General features: G+C 41.2%; 2 protein-coding genes across 4 annotated transcripts; one reads left to right on the top strand and one right to left on the bottom strand.

Moving 5' to 3' along the window:
- Nucleotides 1-1,100: 1,100 nt before the first annotated feature.
- Nucleotides 1,101-4,310, bottom strand: LOC129770373 (lipoyl synthase, mitochondrial). The gene is made up of 4 exons (XM_055773160.1): nt 4,169-4,310; nt 3,718-4,059; nt 1,575-2,064; nt 1,101-1,506 (listed from the first exon to the last, which is right to left on the bottom strand). Exons 1-4 carry the CDS (start codon nt 4,232-4,234, stop codon nt 1,259-1,261), a joined length of 1,146 nt encoding a protein of 381 aa, XP_055629135.1. The 5' UTR covers nt 4,235-4,310; the 3' UTR covers nt 1,101-1,258.
- Nucleotides 4,311-6,530: 2,220 nt separating this feature from the next.
- On the top strand, nt 6,531-19,278 carry LOC129769083 (neuronal membrane glycoprotein M6-a). 3 transcript variants are annotated; one of them, XM_055771101.1, is made up of 6 exons: nt 6,531-6,681; nt 6,772-6,881; nt 7,681-7,998; nt 16,801-16,960; nt 17,022-17,332; nt 17,392-19,278. In XM_055771101.1, exons 2-6 carry the CDS (start codon nt 6,878-6,880, stop codon nt 17,667-17,669), a joined length of 1,071 nt encoding a protein of 356 aa, XP_055627076.1. In that variant the 5' UTR covers nt 6,531-6,681; nt 6,772-6,877; the 3' UTR covers nt 17,670-19,278. The 3 variants fall into 3 exon arrangements, with proteins under 3 accessions (XP_055627076.1, XP_055627077.1, XP_055627078.1); XM_055771102.1 differs by having other exon boundaries at nt 7,468-7,998; XM_055771103.1 differs by lacking the exon at nt 7,681-7,998 and having other exon boundaries at nt 6,532-6,681.
- The last annotated feature ends 618 nt before the right edge of the window (nt 19,279-19,896 follow it).

The following is a 19,896-nucleotide window of genomic DNA, read 5'->3' as shown; positions in this document are numbered from 1 at the left end:
ACAACTTCACTGAAGCTTGAAATAAATCTTCGGTAATAGTTGCACATCCCTAGAAATCTTCTCAAGGCTCTCAAGGTAGATGGTCTCTCAAAATTAACTATCGCTTCAATCCGTTCAGGATTAGGACGCAAACCGGATTTACCGATAATATATCCCAAATAAGGCACTTCAGTCACACAGAACCGCGACTTTTCGAGATTGATGGAAAGGTTTGCTGCCCGTAATTTGCTGCCTTCTCGTAGTCTATCCAGATGCTCCTCGAACGTGTTGCCTGATAACGTCCCACGAATCTGTTTGTCAGTGGCGATAGACAACGGAAGATGATTTGGGAAAGCACTTTGTAGGCGGCATTGTACCCATGGGTGTTTGGACCTAGCCGCACCGATGGCACCAATGGCACTTGCCATTGGTCGGAGACGACCAGCAGCGGCTTAGAGGACGGGATTGTGGTTGCCTCTAGAATGCCGGCTACCTCTGCCGAGAAGACCTGGCAGATGTCCGCCACTTTTTTGCTGGAAATCAGTCTGTTATTACCGTCGCTTACCCCAAATCCAACTCCTGATGGTCCTTTTAAGCCGTCCGTATACCTGATTTCGTGGAGGCGGTATTTTTCTGCTATGATGGCCTTGAAATGCCCATCACGATGAAAGCTGTACCTAGCTCGTTAGTGTTGCCGCAGCTCTGGTAGATGGTATGACCATCGCAAAATGTCCGTACTGCAGATCCTCTCCAACACACTTCCTGCAGCGCTTCGATGTCAAACTTGCGGTTTTTCAATAGTTCGGAAAGCACACGAGTACTTCCGATGAAATTGAGAGATCGACAATTCCACGTCCCGAGTTTCCAATCGTTAGTCCGTTTTCGTCGCCTGGGTCTGTGTTGATTAGTCCGGTTCAAATATTCTTGTGTATCGTTCGTTGTTTGGTGTTTTTAGTGGTGCGGCTTGCAAGGCCTGCGACCAACCACACTATCTCGCAGGAGGCGAGAAAACAATATGATCGCAATATATTAAAAAAAAAAAGTTCAGAGAATCGTCGTTTAACTCGATAGATTGTATTTTCCATGTTCAAGAGATCAATAAAAAACTGTTAACAGCTGCATCCGATTCGAAATATATTTTTCTGCCTCAACTTTTGTGTTTACAAGAAATAGGAATCAGGATCTACATATCATACATTAAACGTTGTTTCCAGAACTGCAAAACAAATACACTTGGTGATAATCTCTAAGTTGCTTCATTTAGTCCCAAATTATCCACCTATTCCTTATTCCGTTCTACTTCCGCAGCTCTGTTCTTCAGAATGCTCGTTATGAAAAATTCGCCCGCCTTGTATGAGCTTCGTACAAGTGGCCCGCTGGCAGTATACAGAAAACCTAATTCGTTGCCACGCTCTTCCCAGTGTTTGAACTTCTCGGGCGTTACGTATTCAATAACTTTGAGGTGTCGTTTGGTAGGCTGCATATACTGTCCGAGGGTTAAACAGTCGACGCCGACGGAGCGGAGATCTATGGAAGAAACAAAATGAGTTTCAATTCGGTTAGTTCTATACTGGCGATTATAGCAAATCAATTACCCTTCATTGTCTGCTCAATCTGGCCATCTGTCTCTCCAAGACCCAGCATAATCGATGTTTTTGTGACCATTGCTGGATTGATCTTTTTCACATTTTCAAGACATGCCAAACTTTGTCTATAATCAGCTCGTCGATCTCTCACGAAAGGCGTCAGTGTTTCAACCGTTTCAATATTATGAGCATACACGTCGAGGCCCGATAAGGCTACAGTTTTCACACATTCCAAATCGCCACGGAAATCCGGCGCAAGGCATTCCACAAATATACGCGGATTTTGGTTTTTGATTTCCCGTATAGTGGCAGCAATGTGGTTCGATCCCCCATCAGGAAGATCATCCCGATCTACTGACGTTAGCACAATGTAGTCCAATCCCCAGGATGCAATTGCGGTGGCTGTTTTCGTTGGTTCATCAGGATCAAGTGGCGGCGGAATACGAGCAGTTTTCACACTGCAAAAACGACATCCACGCGTACACGTGTCACCCATCAACTAAAAACACAAATGTTGAAACTACAATTTGTGATGTTTTTATTATTATTAAATCGTTTATTTTTACAGGGTCAGTTACATAAGTTTAAAGGAGCCGAACTCCTATCTGTATTGTTACAAGTATATATAATCATTTTTCATTAATTCTAGTGTTAATGAAGTAGAGAACCGATTACTCGCGGTTCGCTCGAGTTTAGAAGGGTGACATTTTTTTCAGGAAAAGGAAGGGATATAAGGATATGTTGACAATGTTCACACTCACATTCATCATACTCAATTCTTAAGCCTATCTTATATCTAACATTTATTTACATTTCACCTTATTCTATTGTTAGTAAGAAGGGATTTAATTTCTCGCGAAGGAAAAGGAAAAGGAAAATATAAGGATATAAGGACAATCACACACGAAGATCGATAACTTTTAAGAAGACGTATATTTGGTACATGTAATCAAGGTCTAACCGAGCCAACACATCTCTCACCGGCACATTGGGCTGTCTTCCTCTGGCCCGAAGAGAGTTTTCTAAATTCGATCTGGCAACAAGATACACCTCGCACGACCAAACAACGTGTTCGATGTCGTGGTAACCTTGGCCACAAGCACAGATATTGCCATCGGCAAGATTAAAACGAAAGAGTAGCGCGTCTAACGAACAGTGATTGGACATGAGTCGAGAGAAGGTGCGAATAAAGTCCCGACTCAAGTCCAGACTTTTGAACCATGGTTTGATGCTAACCTTAGGGATAATCGAGTGAAGCCACCGACCCAATTCATCTTCGTTCCACTTACGTTGCCATTTAACGATGGTATTTTTACGGACTAAAGAATAAAATTCATTGAAGGCGATTTGACGCTGATAAATATCGCCTTCAATTGCACCTACCTTTGCCAATGAGTCAGCCCTCTCATTACCCGGAATTGAGCAATGTGAGGGGACCCAGACAAAGGTAATGACATAACAGCGTCTGGTTAAAGCACTCAAAATTTCTCGTATTCTCTCAAGGAAGTACGGCGAGTGCTTTTCCGGCCTCACTGAACGGATAGCTTCGACAGAGCTAAGACTATCCGTTACAATGTAATAGTGTTCAACAGGTCGTGAGGCGACGCTGTCCAGCGCCCAGTGTATTGCTGCCAATTCAGCAATATACACTGAGCAAGGATTCTGAAGACTGTGGGAGGTGCTAAAAAATTCGTTGAACACTCCAAATCCTGTGGACTCATTCATAGAGGACCCATCAGTAAAGTACATATTATCACAATTGATACGCCCATATTTTGCATTGAAGATCGTAGGAACGATCCCCGATCGATGATAATCTGGAATTCCATGGATTTTCTCCTTCATGAACAGATCAAAATGTACAGAGGAATTGATGTAGTCAGGAAAACAAACACGGTTGGGAATATACGAAGAAGGATCAACCTGCATGGAGATGAATTCATGATATGAAGTCATGAATCCAGAATGAAAATTTAGCCCGATCAGCTGCTCAAAATTTAAGATCACCAATGGGTTCATGACCTAATTTGTGATGTTATACGAGCTAGTTTAGAGTAACAAAAATTGATATTCGGAACAAGAACACTCAAGCACTCTGCTCTTATCACCAGCAACATTACAATCATCCATTCGGGTGCAAAGATCAACTCACCATTATAGTAGCAGTCTGGGTGCCATGTTCGCCACCACCCCAGCATTCACCAATGTTGGGACACTTTGCTTCCTCGCAAACTGTGGCCAAATTGAGTTCCCGAAGCTGCTCTTTGATGTTGTTGTAATTTTTCCCCATGGGTATTTTTGTCTTGAGCCAAGGTGGCAAGCGTAGGCGTTCAGATTCACCTTTTTCTCGCTTCAACTTGCCATCATAGGCACTCCAGTCTTCCTTGTTGTAGTCGGGATTCTGTACGAAATCCTGGAAGCTGGGACCACTCTCTAACCGCTCGCGGATCTTCTGAATAGGATTAGCAGCCGTATGTTTACATTGCGTAGGTACCTATCGATAGACGTATTTCGTAATTGATTCATAAAATGAAGCAGAAAGTGTCACATTTAGAAAATAGCGCAGACTTGAACAATTCAATGGTAGCTTTAGTAACACCTACCTTTAGACAGCAGTTTCGATTACATAAAAGGTATTTTTTGAAGATGTTAGTAGTTATTGGAGACATTGCTGAGCACCGATATAACTTCTTGATCAATGCGTAACACAAATTTGCTCTGACAATTCTCTCTCGTGAAAACAAAAACAAGAATCGGTACCGTTTAGTACAAACGTAAGGGGCGATTCACGACAAAATCATTGAAGACGATTTGATATCAATTCACCATCAGCCACAATTAAACGAGAATGTATCAATGCATCAAGGCGCTTATATTAATGTATAACAGGTGAAGCAACATCATCTCTTCAATGAGAAGGGGATTACGGTTTGTGAAGCGGGGGTTGTTTGTTTTGTTATAGCTAGGAAATGCCATTTTTGTATTTTCACATGCGAGAGTAGTGGATATGCGAATGAAATTCTACAAAATCATCTTTTCTTTTTCACATAAATTTGCGAAAGCCGAACATAGTAGGCATCGTTCGAATAAGCGTCGTAACAGTTTGTAGAGAGCCGCCAGCAGCGTTCTGATGCTGTTTGTAAACAATACCGACAGGATTTCCAATATGGCTGAAAGTGCATTTCATATGATTGTTTCACCTGGTATAGAGGCGCCTTGGTGCTAACTAAGGTTAGGCGCAATTTGAGACGCGTATTGGCGATCTAACGCAAAACGTAAACGATCGGTGAGACATCTAGATTTTGTTTTTGAACTAAGAAAATGATGATAATGTAACCTAAAACTCAAATCACGTATATTTTACTACCGGGCTTTCCAAGGTAGTTCTCACATGAAGGAACCATGCATTTTTGTACTTGTTTTTGATTGTGCTCTCGATTTTCCTTCTTCGATTCAACCATTGTCAATATTTATACAGGTTTCACCACTGTAAGAGGTAAAAAATAACATGTTATATAAAAAATTGCACAGAATTAAATTTCTTCCAAACTCATCGCATTCAAATAATCTTTTATGATTATTACATTGTAATTCATGGAAAGAACTACAAACCTCCCATAAACTCACATGGCAAAATTTAAAACCATCATCACTTTCACCGCAGCGCCGCCTACGTGTAGATTTGTACGTTAGATCGCCAATTGCGCGAACCACTGGGCACGACATATCGTCTGTTTTTATGGCTTATGGAAACAGATAAAACAGCGCCAATTGTCCAGGTAGCGCGAGATGATGCAGCACTCGTGAAACGCGACTCACGTAGCGCTGTAGCTGAACCACAGTTTCTTGTGCTAGTGGTGCTGGATGTGATGATTGTGTTGGTGAACAATTATATAGCATCGTGATTCTCACATTGTATGGTTGTAAGGTCGAGTGATTGTGTTAGTAATAAATGTATCGCACAAATCTATTTGAGTCAGACATTGCATACGAATGACACGTTTTCGCAACCCTAACTGCGACTCAATATGCGCAGCACCACACGATGTATGTGGCACATACGAATGTGGGTAGCCTCGTGTTAGCTCACGAGTGCTGTATGACTCTAAATTTGCGCCTATTCTAAAACCATTGATGACCCGAAACAAATAAAACGTTAATAGTTCTAGTCGGCAAATTAAAGACACCGAATATGAAGATGTCGAGAAAGGTGTCAGCGAATATGTTATTTGAATACTTTGAACACGTATTCCAGGTCCTTACTTAAATAATTGTTTTTAAAGCTTTTTCATGATTGCCAAAAAAAATAACATCACAGTATTGTGCAATATAAAACTCGCATGCAAATAGGGAAAATCTTTGCACTACTAAGTACAGTAGAACCCCGATTATCCGCGGAATAGTCGGACAAGCTAACATTGGGTCACGAAAATCGCGGATAACACAATAAATGACTTAAAATGAGATGCAAACACAAAAAAGATATTTCAGCATGAAATCTATATTTTATCAATACAGGTATCATTAAACTATCAATCTGTAAGGTCGTGTACACCAGTTGTCAAATAATGTGAAAGTCATGACCAAAACAAAAGAACAAAAACCTACCACTCATTGACAAATTTAGAGAAGGTTCATAGAATTACTATGGAACTCGCTTTCGCGGATAAACCGCACCGAGGATAATTGGAGTTCTACTGTATTATTATTTTCGCCATCACTGTTGTCGCGTATATGCTACCGAGATCTTACTACTGAAGTGTGCTAAAAGGCGAACGCCCAGTTCTCTGAAGGTTTGCAATTTATAACCTTTCACGATATATAATCGCATGGAAATATACGTCATACGTCACACACTCCATTGATTTTGCCTAGCGTTTGATAAATACACGTGACGTCACCACTGCAACAGTGTACGTGCGAATGCATACTACCCCACACAAGCACAAAATTGTCAACGTAAAATATCTTACCAGGCCACCAACATCACCGACACAGCAATGTCGAGCGGGTTCCGTTTGTTTATGGTGGAATTTGTTTAATTTATCCTTCTTTCTCAATTAGTTTTCGGAGAAAACTTATGTTGTTGACAGTATAGATCTTATTTTCGTTCAGAGTGAGTGTTAGTTTCCTATCGGATCTCGATTCTGATGTGAAATCCAGCCAGCAAGACGAGTTGATTTACTTATCGTGTTTTGTGATACAGCCAGACGTTAACTGCAACGCAACCCCAACCAAACTGGCAGGCATTTAAAGAGCCAGTGGACTGTATCGAGAAGCCGTATCGTACATCGAACGAAAACCGAAACGAAATGGGTATGTATATCGATAGGCACTCGGATATCTATGAAATAAACAAAGAAAATTTGATTGATAAGATAAGTGGCGCAATGGAAAGTGGTCGCGATCCAGTCTCGCGTAGACGACCAATCGATAAGGTGCGGTCGCCCCCGGAGCGCTAGTGTGAAACAACGTAACATTAATTCATACACGTATACCATGAATGGGAAAGGGAGACATGAATTAATAATATTTCTACTAGTGTGCGTTTGTGATGAATTGGAACAAAGTGTAAATTATACTGTCCACACAGTATCATTCCAACGGCGCCCGTATTAATTTGTCTTCGGTCCAACGGTTAAAGTACTTGATAGAAGATTTGGGTTGTTGAAGAACGTAGACTAATTGATGTGAACCACCAGAACCAGTGTAGGATTTATTAAGAACGACACGAGATGTTGTGTTTATCTTAGTATTTGAGTAAAGTGGAGCAAATGAGTCATTTTCAATGATATTCTCAAAAAAATCCACATTCCTACAGTAGAATAGCATTTAACAGTATTGGAAGATATCAACAATTTAATGGAATGTTTTCGTTTTGTTTTGGTGAAAAATGGAACAGTGGCTCCGAAAATAAGTGAAAACACTATCGATGATTCGTTACGCTGTAGTCGAATTTTTATCTTGGCTAAAGTAGTGCCTTTTCCGGAAAAGTGCCAATTGATACGCTTTCTTGTGTTCGTTTTCAACTTTCGTCTACACATCATTATCTTTTTGGGGGACGGATCACAACGGATTTGCGGCAAATGCCTGTGAATTCGGAACACAATCACAGTGCGAACAGTGAGTGAACATTTATCAAGAAAGCAACAACTGGTAACTGCCGGTAGATACGATCCATTGATGGCTTCAAGAAATCGAGTGCCTTCACAGCAGCTTCGCGACGACTTTTTACTCGAGACCAATTTCGATGATGATGGAACCTTAACCCGGGCGTACAATACCCTCAACAATCAGAATGGCAACGGGACCCGAGAGTCAGTCCAATATCAGCCCCAACAGCGCGCCCTCAGTCGCAGGAGTCTTGCCTATCGGTCTAACTTATCAGTGGATCGATACTCTGATAACACGATACATGGTCGACGATCGAAAGGTTTGAATTTACTTTATTTGAAGTGTTTGGAATTACTAGTCACCAGCATATTCAACAGCAGTGCTCATATAACTTCATTCTGTTGTGTGTCACATGGGCAAATGCTAGAATAGTAACGCTAATAGTACACATTGTCACGCTGTGCAGTAGGAACAAATAAATTTAATGCTCCCGCATTTGTCCGTTTATCTGTGGTTCGTCATTTCGCAACCGTAATTAACCGCTGTGTCACTTCATTACATCTTCTGTTCATTTATACATACTAACGCTGATAATAGCTTCTATGATAGTAATGTTACGCTGCTGGTTTGATGACATTCACTGCCGTATCTTTATGTCTAATTGGTCCCATCCCTTGAAATGTAAACTCGTCATGAGTGGAGAAGTATCGTACCTTCCCATTTTTCTCCAGATCGGAAATTGCTGTCATTTTAGCATACATAGAACGTGAAGTATTTGAAACAAGAAGACACTTGTAGGCATGTCGCAATCATTAAACTTATTAACCTATCCGTGGTCGAATGATTAGCGTCACACACTCCCCTTTAATCCGAGCGACGAACAACGTGAGGCAGTAAAGTTTCTCGCTTCATTGTGGAACCCACCTTTTTCCTTTCAGCTCCTTTTTTATACCCGAGACGATAACATAAGGACACGACTTCAAATCCAACCTTTGAAAACATATTGACACGCCATTCGCCTTCTGAAACACCGTGACTCAAGCCATCCCATGTTATTCGCCGTGTGGAATAAAGGGGATTATTACGCTGGGTATGTCCAAGGGTTATAGAATGGTTAATTATTGACCCGAAAATATGTTTCAATAACTTAAAAATTGCTTTAAAAAAATTGAACAATATGTGCTCACTACGGAACGCAGCTCCTTGCACGCGATGGTACGGTGAAGTAATCCCGGCGGTGGGTCAGCGACACTGAATCATCTTCTGGAAGATGCTGGGATTTTCCTCGGGTGGAGCAATAGAACTACTGCAACGGTAACCATTTTTTTTATCAGGGAGGTGACTCCACCTGTTCCCACCTATCAGACTCAACAACTCATGAGCCGGGCCAACTTCTTTTACTTCCCCTCCGAAGGAAGACGTAACCAGAGATTTTTCGCCTCAGAAAACCCCAACGACACCAGCAACCAATGTGGCAACTTCAAATTAGGCCCATAATTTGGGTCCCAAACTCGTTAGTGTAATATTTATCAGATTAGAAGACACGAAGCCGGTTTTAAAATTCTAAAATTTGATTGAAAATTTTCATATCATGTTATTCGATTACTTGAAACACGTGTTTCTGACTTTCATTCAACCATATGGCTAAACAATTCCAACATTGTTGCTGATTTTTTCCATCATAATATAGAGTTGTCATCATAAACAATTTTCGTATGAGACTTTTTCACCACCTGCAAACAAAAATGTTTTTCATTTAAATAGAATACTAGTTTGATAAGGAAAAGCTAATTTTCATTCATAATTTTAATTTTGAAAACGTGTTCATTCCGCCTGAAAATCAGCTATTCTTTCATGCTCCCCTAAACTACTGGCTACGGAGACCCCCTAAAAAAATTATAGTAGATTAGAATCAATCAATGAACAGTTCTGCGATTGGACCCATGAACGTGCGCTTAACAATAAAAAAACATTTTTTTCGATTCGATTATATACAGTGAAAAGAAATCGAAGATTGTATATGATCAAGTCCGTCCTATACTAATAAAACTGACGCAAGTAATAAAGGGTGTGTCACATCAAATTGCATCACGGAAAAAACGCTGTAGAAACTCGCCCAGTAGACCGATCCTTTTGAAAATTTTAGACAGTAAAATAAAAACTATTAAACAACTTTTGGCATTTTCTTTTTATTCATACTTCGAGCCCAAGCCCTTATGCTCGCACCTTCCTCTTTACCCCGTCCATAAGGTTCTGTACAACGTCAGGTTGTAGTTTTTTTTAACAGAATTCAATTTTCTCTTGAAGTCCGCCTCCGATTTGACAACTTTTGGGTTCTTGCGGAGGGCCTGCTTCATAATCGCCCAATATTTCTCTATTGGGCGAAGCTCCGGCGCGTTGGGCGGGTTCATTTCCTTTGGCACGAAGGTGACCCCGTTGGCTTCGTACCACTCCAACACGTCCTTTGAATAGTGGCACGAAGCGAGATCCGGCCAGAAGATGGTCGGGCCCTCGTGCTGCTTCAATAGTGGTAGTAAGCGCTTCTGTAGGCACTCCTTAAGGTAAACCTGCCCGTTTACCGTGCCGGTCATCACAAAGGGGGCGCTCCGCTTTCCGCAAGAGCAGATCGCTTGCCACACCATGTACTTTTTGGCAAACTTGAATAGTTTCTGCTTGCGAATCTCTTCCGGAACGCTGAATTTGTCCTCTGCGGAGAAGAACAACAGGCCCGGCAGCTGACGAAAGTCCGCTTTGACGTAGATTTCGTCGTCCATTACCAGGCAATGCGGCTTCGTCAGCATTTCGGTGTACAGCTTCCGGGCTCGCGTCTTCCCCACCATGTTTTGCCTTTCGTCGCGGTTAGGAGCCTTCTGAACCTTGTATGTACGCAGGCCCTCCCGCTGCTTGGTCCGCTGGACGAATGAACTTGACAAATTCAGCTTATTGGCGACATCCCGGACCGAACTTCTCGGATCACGTCTAAACTGCTTAACTACGCGCTTGTGATCTTTTTCACTGACGGAGCATCCATTTTTGCCGTTCTTCACCTTCCGGTCGATGGTTAGGTTCTCGAAGTATCGTTTTAGTACTCTGCTGACCGTGGATTGGACGATTCCCAGCATCTTATCGATGTCCCGATGTGACAACTCCGGATTCTCGAAATGAGTGCGCAGGATTAATTCACGACGCTCTTTTTCGTTCGACGACATTTTTCCAAATTTACGAAAAATTGACAGTGAAGCATGGCCAACGTGATCTATGCACTCTTATCTGATTATAAGCGAAAGCTGAAGATATAATTCCTAAAAATTAAATTTCTACAGCGTTTTTTCCGTGATGCAATTTGATGTGACACACCCTTTACTACGTTGAGAAGGCGAAATATAGGGCTGGGGAAAATGATCGAAATTTGACGCTTTATTTAACATACTTAAAATTATCCAATTTATGTGAAATATGCGCCGTTTTGTTCGCAAACTTGTTGCCATTTAGAAGGCATCTTCATTATCCCCCCCTTACCTTATTTGCAAAAAACTTAGACAGCCAGTTTTCGCAAGCCTCTTCTGAGGCCAACTTAGTATCACCAAGAGCATTTTCCATGGACCGGAAGAGATGATAATCACTTGGAGCCAGGTCCGGACTATACGGTAGCTTCTGGCGGGTCATCAAAGATGTGTGAGGCCGAGCGTTGTCCTGGTGGAAAGCAACACCATTCATATTGATCATTTCTGGCCGCTTCTGGTCAATCGCCTGCTTCAAACGGTCAAGCTGCTCACAGTAGAGAACCGAGTTGAGGGTCTGGCCATAGTTGAGCAGCTCATAGTGGATGATTCCCTTCCAATCCCACCAAACACACAGCAAAACCTTCCTGGCCGTCAATCCGGGCTTGGTGATGGCTTGGGCCGGTTCACCGCGCTTCGACCACGACTTTTTTCGCTTTAGGTTGTCGTACGTGATCCGTGATTTTTTTTTTGTGTCACCTCGTGTGGCACCCATACATCTTTTTTGGAATCCAATATTCTGCAAATGGTTCCAAACGGTTTTATGGTCTAAACCCAGTTCCTGGCCAATCGATCGAGTACTCACATGACGGTCTACTTGGATGATTTCAACGATTGTATCGGTTTCCACGACGATTGGCCTACCAGTACGGGGTGTATCTTCGACAGCCACTACACCAGAACGACACTTGTAGCACAGATTGTCGTCTTTGAATAGCCGTATAGTATGACCCGATGCGATAAGTACAACACAAGATATGTTTAAGTGTTGCCATATATTGATAATATACAACATTTCTTTTTCCCCAACCCAATACCTCTAGGAACGTTAATGCCATCTAAGAAGCAGAAGAAGAAGAATCTTTCTGGTTTACGATTAGTAGCTGTTGATTTATAACTTTTGAACCACTGAACCGATTTAGATGATCGTCAGATGATCAAATTGGAGCCAATGAACTAGTCTTTTATTGAAAAATATGAACGTATAATAATTTTCGTAATTATTGATTGTAGTCGTTTTTTATTGTTTTCTTGGCTTTGGACTAGAGGGCGTTATATTTTCTTATATTTTTTCTTGAAAGCTGAGGATTTTTTTACATAACATATCTCGATATCAGAGATGCTATTTTTTTCGTTTTTCAGATATGATTTTTGAAAGTTAACCTGTGGTCCGAAAAATCATTTTTCCCCTTTTATCCAAAATTTTCGAAAATTCATAACTTTTGAACTACTGAGCCGATTCAGATGAACGACATATCAAATTGAAACAAATGAGCTAAACAATGAGTTGCATAACTCGAGAATCAATCAAGCAAACGGAACCAAATTTGGCATGTGAAGGTTTTATAGGACACGAAATGTTTCTATGATGGCTCGACACTCCTCCCCCTTTCTAAAAGAGCAAGGTTAGGTAGTTTGCATCACTCGAGCACTAATCAAACAAATTGACCCAAATTTAGCATATGGAGGTTTCAGGGAGCAATAAATGTTTCTATGATGGTTTGATACACCTACCCCTGTCTAAGGGGAAGAAGACTGCCATACAAATGAAACACAAACTTCTGCATAACTCAAGAAGGAATCAAGCAAATGTATAATTATTTTCAGATACAATTTTTGTACAAGTGTATCTTACCACATTGAACACTAATTTGATACGGAGAAGTTATTTTTAATTCTTAATTTCAATTTGAAAAGAGTTCGTTCTTCCTGGAAACCCATTATTATCTTTGATGCTTCACTAACTCGTAAACGGAGTTCAATGACGTACCGCTCATTTCGTTTTTACCGTGAAGTGTATACGGGAAAGAGGCCAATCATTTTCTCATGAGCTTGCAACCCTTAATTTTGAATAGTATTCTAATTGTTTACAGTTGTGCCCAATAGGAGGATTTCAATAATGGGCAGTTAAACAATCAGTTTAAAGCGATAAGAGCCTGGGCATCAAGCGAAATTAGCCAGGAGAAGGATACTGCATCACATGAACGTTCTTAAACCGACCGAAGGGAGCCTCAAAGGCAATCCCCGGGACACTCTTCAACCAAAATTTCAGGAATAGTCCCTAGACTAGGGCACGGCATTACCCTAATAGGTAGAGGGTAATGCGGTTTTTGCAGTCACTCAAAACATTTCGGTTTTGTGATGTGCAATCGGCAGTTTCGGGCGTTAACGCTGATGCAAAGTTAACGAACCATCGTACATTATGTTTCAAAGCGTAGACCCAAGAATTGAGTCTTGGAGTAGTGATCGATGAATGTCAGATCACTACTCCATGGATGTTTCGTAGATCAGAAATCGATTCAGGAAGCAGATCCTTAGAAATTCGCATAGGTAGCCTGGGACTCTAATTCGATGTAGTAACTTAACGGCGTTATCTTAAGCTTTCTTGACGTCGAACGTTACCATGCACAGGATCGTTCCCATCTCCACTTCTGTTTCGATGATTTTCCGGCTTTCTCGTCCACTATACAGAGCATCCACGATTGACTTCCTTTTTCGGAATCCGAACTTTTTCCCTGATAAACCCTGATCATTTTTCCTGAATTTAGATAGCCTATCCAGATAGCCTAATCCTGCAGACATATGAGTCTATACTATGTTAAATCTTCCGGTGACCTTCTTGATTTCGACAAAAGCACCCTTCTGGATTTTTAATTTGCCGGATAACAAACCTTTGTGTATGGCATTTCTGCAGCACCATTCTAAACATGTCCGGGGTCGTCGATCGTCACTTCCAATGCTTTAAATGATTATATCTAGATCACGCGCTTTTCAAAAAAAAATTCGCTTGTTCTGTTGTTCCAGGAGCCAAGATTGCTGTCTACAATCCCTCTACGCCTCGAGTTTATCGCGTTTTGGTCAAGTCTCACAACGGATTTCTGAACCCCTGTGAGTGTTTGAAGGCCACCGCTCATGTGAGTGGGTTTGTTCGTTGGTTTTGATGGCCATGGTGATAGCTCTTTGGGTTGAACCCGACTGGTGGCCCGCTCTTGAACATTGTGCTTCAGTCGCTACAGGACATTGTTCTGTCTCGCTTGCACCCCTTTACTCAGTTACAATAGATCATCCGATCTCGGAACCAAGTGTGTGTTTCCAGTTCACGCCCGAACAAACGAAGTGTCATAGTATGATCTACGTGGACGCGTTAGCTAGGAGCAATAGAGACCAACAGGCACAGCCTTTGTTGATCCCCATTTGGGAACCTTTTTTTAAGGGGTTAGGAATGTTCTACCAATCTTATCTGGAATGGGTAAATCTTGACGTCGTGTGAGGTCTATCACTCACAAAAACCAAATCCTCCACTCCAGCATAGCCTATATCTCCCCGGAACTACATCGAGGCAACCACTTCGGATGGCAGTGGTGTTCATGCACTTAACCAGCGATTAAGTACATGAGCGCTTCAACGATTGATAGCGTCGTTTTATACCTTTTTTATCTCTACTCTACTTGTCTACGTTTTGTTGTTCAACATTCACATCCATCACACAGATATTCGTTCACGCGTCGAGACGTGTACCGATTAGGAATTCCCCTCCAACTTGCCTCGCAATCCGTCACAGTCACACTTGCAGACTCCCCACCGGAGCGCTGATTAGTCAATGCCTTCCAATATGACGCGCACGGCTATGCTCGTAGTGTTCCACTGAGAAAGTGTGCATCGATTAGAAGGTGGCCTCCTTGACGTTTGTACCTCACTCCTTCACAAAAACCAAAACACATTCTTCAGCCAGGTCTTGTGTTAGGCTATTTGAAATTTGATTCTCCTGTCAGCGTCCGCGTCTGACCCGGGTTTGTCTTGTAGACCATCACGCGGTTCTCAAAGTAGCGTCTGCACAGATAGTCTGGGACTACCATGATGTGGAACATAATAGCAATTGCCTCCTATCGACACTCAATAATTATATCGTTGGATAAAGTTCACACAGCTGGTGAAGCAAATGAAACAATCCATCACCAAAAATTCTCTGTCCTTATTTTGTATTCATTCTGTATATTCAGTAAATAAAAAATATTGGAAGACGTGATATACGACGGCGATAAGTACTTAGCCTCATCACCCGATGGTGTCAGTATCGCAAGAGAAATTTATATCGTGTAGTACATTCTCGTAAACAGCTACTGTCAAAATTTCAGCCGAATCGGACTCGTAGTTTTGTATTGACCGTGTGTGGAGGCGGGCGTGTCCGTGGATTTTAGAAAAATGGAAAAAGAACAATATCGGTAGGTGATTCTGTTATTGTTTTTGAAAGGGAAATCGCGCAGCGAAATCAAAGAGCGCTTGGATGCTGTATACGGTGATCTTTCTCCTTCGATGGCGACCGTCAAAAATTGGTTTAACGAGTTTCAACGTGATCGCCCGTCGGTTTTCGATGAGCCACGTCCAGGTGCCCGAAAACGGCTACCACGGAGGACAACGTGACAAAAATTTACGATCTCGTATTGGTAGACCGCCGATTGAAGGTGCGCGAGATAGCTGAAACAGTAAGCACCTCAAAAGACCACGTGGGTCATATCCTGCATGAAACATTGGTCAGCTATCGGCGCGATGGTTGCCGCGTTTGCTCATTCCGGACAACAAGCGCAACCGTGAGATCACTTCAGAGCAGTGTTTGACGCTGTGTTTAAGCGCAAACCGAAGAAGTTTCTGCGTCGTTTCGTGACCGTCGACGGAACATGGATCCACTGGTACACACCAGAGACCAAGGAACAGTCGAAATAGTGGACTTTACCCGGCGAACGTGCTCCGAAGAAGGCGAAGACTGTCCTATTTATCGGAAAGGTGATGGCCATCGTTTTCTGGGAGTCATTAGGTGTGATATATATCGACTACCTGGAGAAGGACAAAACGGTCACAGGGCTCTACTATGCCGAATTATTGGACCGATTCGACGCCGAATTGCAGAAAAAGTGGTCCCATTTGGCGAAGAAAAAAATGCTCTTCCACCATGACAACGCACCGGCTCACACCTTTGCCGTCGCCCGGCCAAATTGATCGCATTGCACTACGAACTGCTGCCCCATCCACCGTATTCTCAAGATTTGGCCCCGTGCAATTTTGTTTTGTTTCCAAACTTGAAAAAGTCACTCGCCGGGCAGAAATTTGAGTCGAATGAGACCGCCACGAAGGCCTACTTTGCATACCTCGAGAAAACGTATTTTTCAGATGGATCAAAGAAGTTGGAGCATCGCTGGGTCAAGTGTATCGAGCTAAAAGGAGACTATGTTGAGAAATAAATCTCCACTTTTCCAATATTTTTTGTTGTTGTCTAAGTACTTCTCGGACTGCCCTCGTATGCCAAAAATTGATAAAACAAAAAAAAACATTTCGCGAGATCATACAAACATGAAATACCTTACCTCACAATTCATATTTAATGGGTTTTCTTTTCAATGTGCCGTATATGTAAATATGAAATTATATTCACAAAAACTACAAATGTCGTCACTGTGCTGGCTTGTCCCTTTGAAGCACCGAAAACATTAGACTCCTATAAACCCATGCGCAGTCTATATTACTCCCATTTATTATCAACTAGCTTACACTCTTCCGTATTGGGATTCTTAGTTGTTTACTTATTACGTTCTCCTTAGCTCACAAAGTTATGTCCATTTTTTCAGGCGACTGCTGCAAATCATGTATGACTCGTATACCATACGCTACGCTGATAGCGACGGTTATGTGCCTTATTGGCGTAGGAATTTTCTGCGGCACAATGTACCGAGGAACGTCACTTGCGATCATCATGCTGGACCAAGTTTTTCATTTGCGACTTTTGTGGTGAGTAAAGGTTCCAATCATTACGATCTTACGCGCTGAATCGATCTATGCTCCATTCCAGGATTGAGGCAGTTCAAATGATTTTTGTCGTTATCGGTGCCTCGATGGGTGCACTGGGACTGATGATACTTTTCGTTGGATTCCTCGCGACTGGTGCCACCCGGTATAAGGTTTACCGGGCCTGGGGATCCCGTGTTGGTGGTCGTATATCTTGCGCCGTGTTCATGGGAATAACATACATACTGAAGATCGCCTGGATTCTAATTCTCTGCTTCCTAAGTGTGGTCACTTTCGTGTTCACTATTTTCTGGAACATGTGTGAGAACCCGGACGTGCAGTCCCATCGGAGCGATATTGATTTGACGCAATTTTGTAAGTGTGTATTCACTCTTGGGAAAGAACGCATGTTGATGGATCTGTTTCAATTTTAGATTTCATGTTCCCTGTCGGGGTCAAACAGGAGGATATGAAAATTCGTGACCAGAGCAAGGTGAAGGCTTTTTGCAAGGACGGTGTGGAAAAGTGTGAAATCATGTTCATTCTTGCTACCGTCAGCTGTTTGCTGATTATCCTCAGTTTGGTGCACTATCTCATGTGCTTGGCAGCAAACTATGCCCATATTCGTGATCATGAAAAGTTCCAGGAGCTTCAAGAGATGCAGAATCTGACCGAAATGGAGTACACGGCTTCGTCCAAGGATCGTTTTTAGGATACGGCCCAGGGAATTTATATCGAACACAACACTTGATATTGCCAGCGAGTTAGAGGTGCTATACGAGCAGCTTACGTTTAGGTTTACGTAGTGCACTGTATAAGATGTAATTATTGTTTAAGATTCGCCCTATTTCTTCGTTTTTTTCTATTTACTGAAAACGCTCAAAATAGAACGTTTTGTGACTTTATGCTCAAAAAACATTCGTTGCTAACTTGTTTCAAATATTTTGTCCGTCCATTTTAATAAGTATGTGCGAATTCTCTTTTTTTTTTGTCTATCATTTCACCACCATCCTGCTCGATATAAGTTTCCCTGGATAATCATTCGGTGAGAACAAATCAAAGTACCATTTTGAAAAACGATCAAACGTAAATGGTGCCACGCAAAGCACAAATATTTTTGTATTTTCACATGAGATAGAACCATGATAAGGCTGATAAAATAAAACAATAACTTTGTCATAAACCATATATACACACATCCTACGTTGTGACAACACTCGAGCAAATTTAGAACCCGGTTATTACCGTAATAGTTAGTGAGAAAACAGCCCAGGAGGAACAATACTACTATAACCACAACTGGAACATATCCGTGGAGAACCGATAGATCCACTGCAAACCAAATCTTTACACTGAAACACATCACGAAGAATCGACAAATTGTTCAACCTCTTATATCACAGAATCCGAGTGACAAGGAAATATTATATTTAGAACTAAACAATGAGAGGCCCAGAACTTGTAATCCTCGGAATATTTCAATTTGGATGTGACTGAATAATTATGAACACGCACAGAAATGGTTTCTTCTTTCTATGTCGGCTATATTGGAATGAAGGTAGATAGTGAAATCGAAGTGAATTGTAGTGGAAAAGACACATTGTAGCCCATAATAGCTATTGAAAGGAAAATGAACCAATTAGAGATGTTCTTACATTCCGTACTAGATTGCCCTAAATATTTACAACATTTCCAAACGTAATTTAACTCAACCATCTAGATTATAATCCAACTGTATGAGTGTACAATCTTCAATGCGAAATCCCAATCACCAAATCATCATCATCATCATCATCATCATCATTATCATTGTCTATAAAAGCATTAAGCGTTCATATAACCGTTGTATCGTACTAATCGGGTGAATAAGTTAACAAAACACCCGAATCTTTGATCAGTATTCATTAAGCATTAAACCTTACGTCATTCCAAATGACCATTATTGGCAATATTGCTCCAATCGTTCGTTCCATGTCTGTTATCTTATTCCTACGTGAATCATATGTAGAACATAAAAAACCGCTTGTTTCTCTCATCTATGCCAAATTTTTCAGCTAATAACTTTTAACTAGTTCCATAACTGCTTGTTTTTTCCTATGCGCGCATTTGATTACACTATACTTTTCTATCGTATCATTAATAATTCATCAATGGGACTCAGGTTTTGAATCCGATAATAAAACGAAAAAGAGAAGCAAATAAGTGAGCATGTGGAAGACGTTGGTTTCGTTGTATACGGTCGGAACCAAGTGTATTTTTAGGAAGGTTTTGTCCCTGTATTTCGGACCACAAAAATTTGAAATAAATTACCTATACTAGGAGATGAACATTTTAGTTTTGAAAGAAATCTCCCGACTAATACTTCTCTGCATCTGATTCGCTTGGTTTTTACCAAACTAATGCCAATAATCCGATTAATGTCGGTGCTGGAATGATCAACGCGTATTTGAGTTTGAGTAATAAATAACTGAAAACTAAGCAACCTGAGAGGTTCATTTTGGAGTGAAATACCCAATGAATGACAAATGGTGCAGTGTTCATTGAAATATATGTCAAAGCTTGTGTTTTTTGCAAAGGCTCTATGCATTCAATGTGTTTTATGAATATATATTTTTTTTTATTTTAAAAATTTTCATTCCTTGTTACAAATAAGTACAGGAAATAATTTCGTTCATCTTAATAAATGTTTTCCTCTTATTAGAATTGATGAAAAATAACATCCCTGGGATAAGAAGTTAAAAAAATATGATATAATTACTGTTTTTGCATAGTCCCTTTGCAATTATATGAGTGTATGTTATTTCAATTGTTTTGATTTCGTATCCGTGTTTTGATTCCGCATTCATGTTTTGACTTAGTATCCGGTGCTGATTCCGTAATAATTACGCTAGAAGTTTGGTGGAAGGTTGACTATTCTTTATAACATTGCAGTGAACATT

Source organism: Toxorhynchites rutilus, chromosome 2 (assembly GCF_029784135.1).
Source record: "Toxorhynchites rutilus septentrionalis strain SRP chromosome 2, ASM2978413v1, whole genome shotgun sequence".
Classification (NCBI taxonomy): Eukaryota; Metazoa; Arthropoda; class Insecta; order Diptera; family Culicidae; genus Toxorhynchites; species Toxorhynchites rutilus.
The sequence above is the reverse complement of the archived record's forward strand: the minus strand, read 5'-3'. Positions and strand labels throughout refer to the sequence as shown.

Excerpts from the sequence above, each read along its gene's own strand:
- LOC129770373 (XM_055773160.1), bottom strand. The coding sequence starts at position 4,234 with ATGTCTCCAATAACTACTAACATCTTCAAAAAATACCTTTTATGTAAT. Across the intron at positions 4,060-4,168 it reads ATCGAAACTGCTGTCTAAAG|GTACCTACGCAATGTAAACA; the intron begins GTAGGTGTTACT and ends GTCTATCGATAG. Across the intron at positions 1,507-1,574 it reads GATTGAGCAGACAATGAAGG|ATCTCCGCTCCGTCGGCGTC; the intron begins GTAATTGATTTG and ends TTTCTTCCATAG.
- LOC129769083 (XM_055771101.1), top strand. Across the intron at positions 7,999-16,800 it reads ACATGGTCGACGATCGAAAG|GCGACTGCTGCAAATCATGT; the intron begins GTTTGAATTTAC and ends CCATTTTTTCAG. Across the intron at positions 17,333-17,391 it reads TATTGATTTGACGCAATTTT|ATTTCATGTTCCCTGTCGGG; the intron begins GTAAGTGTGTAT and ends TTTCAATTTTAG.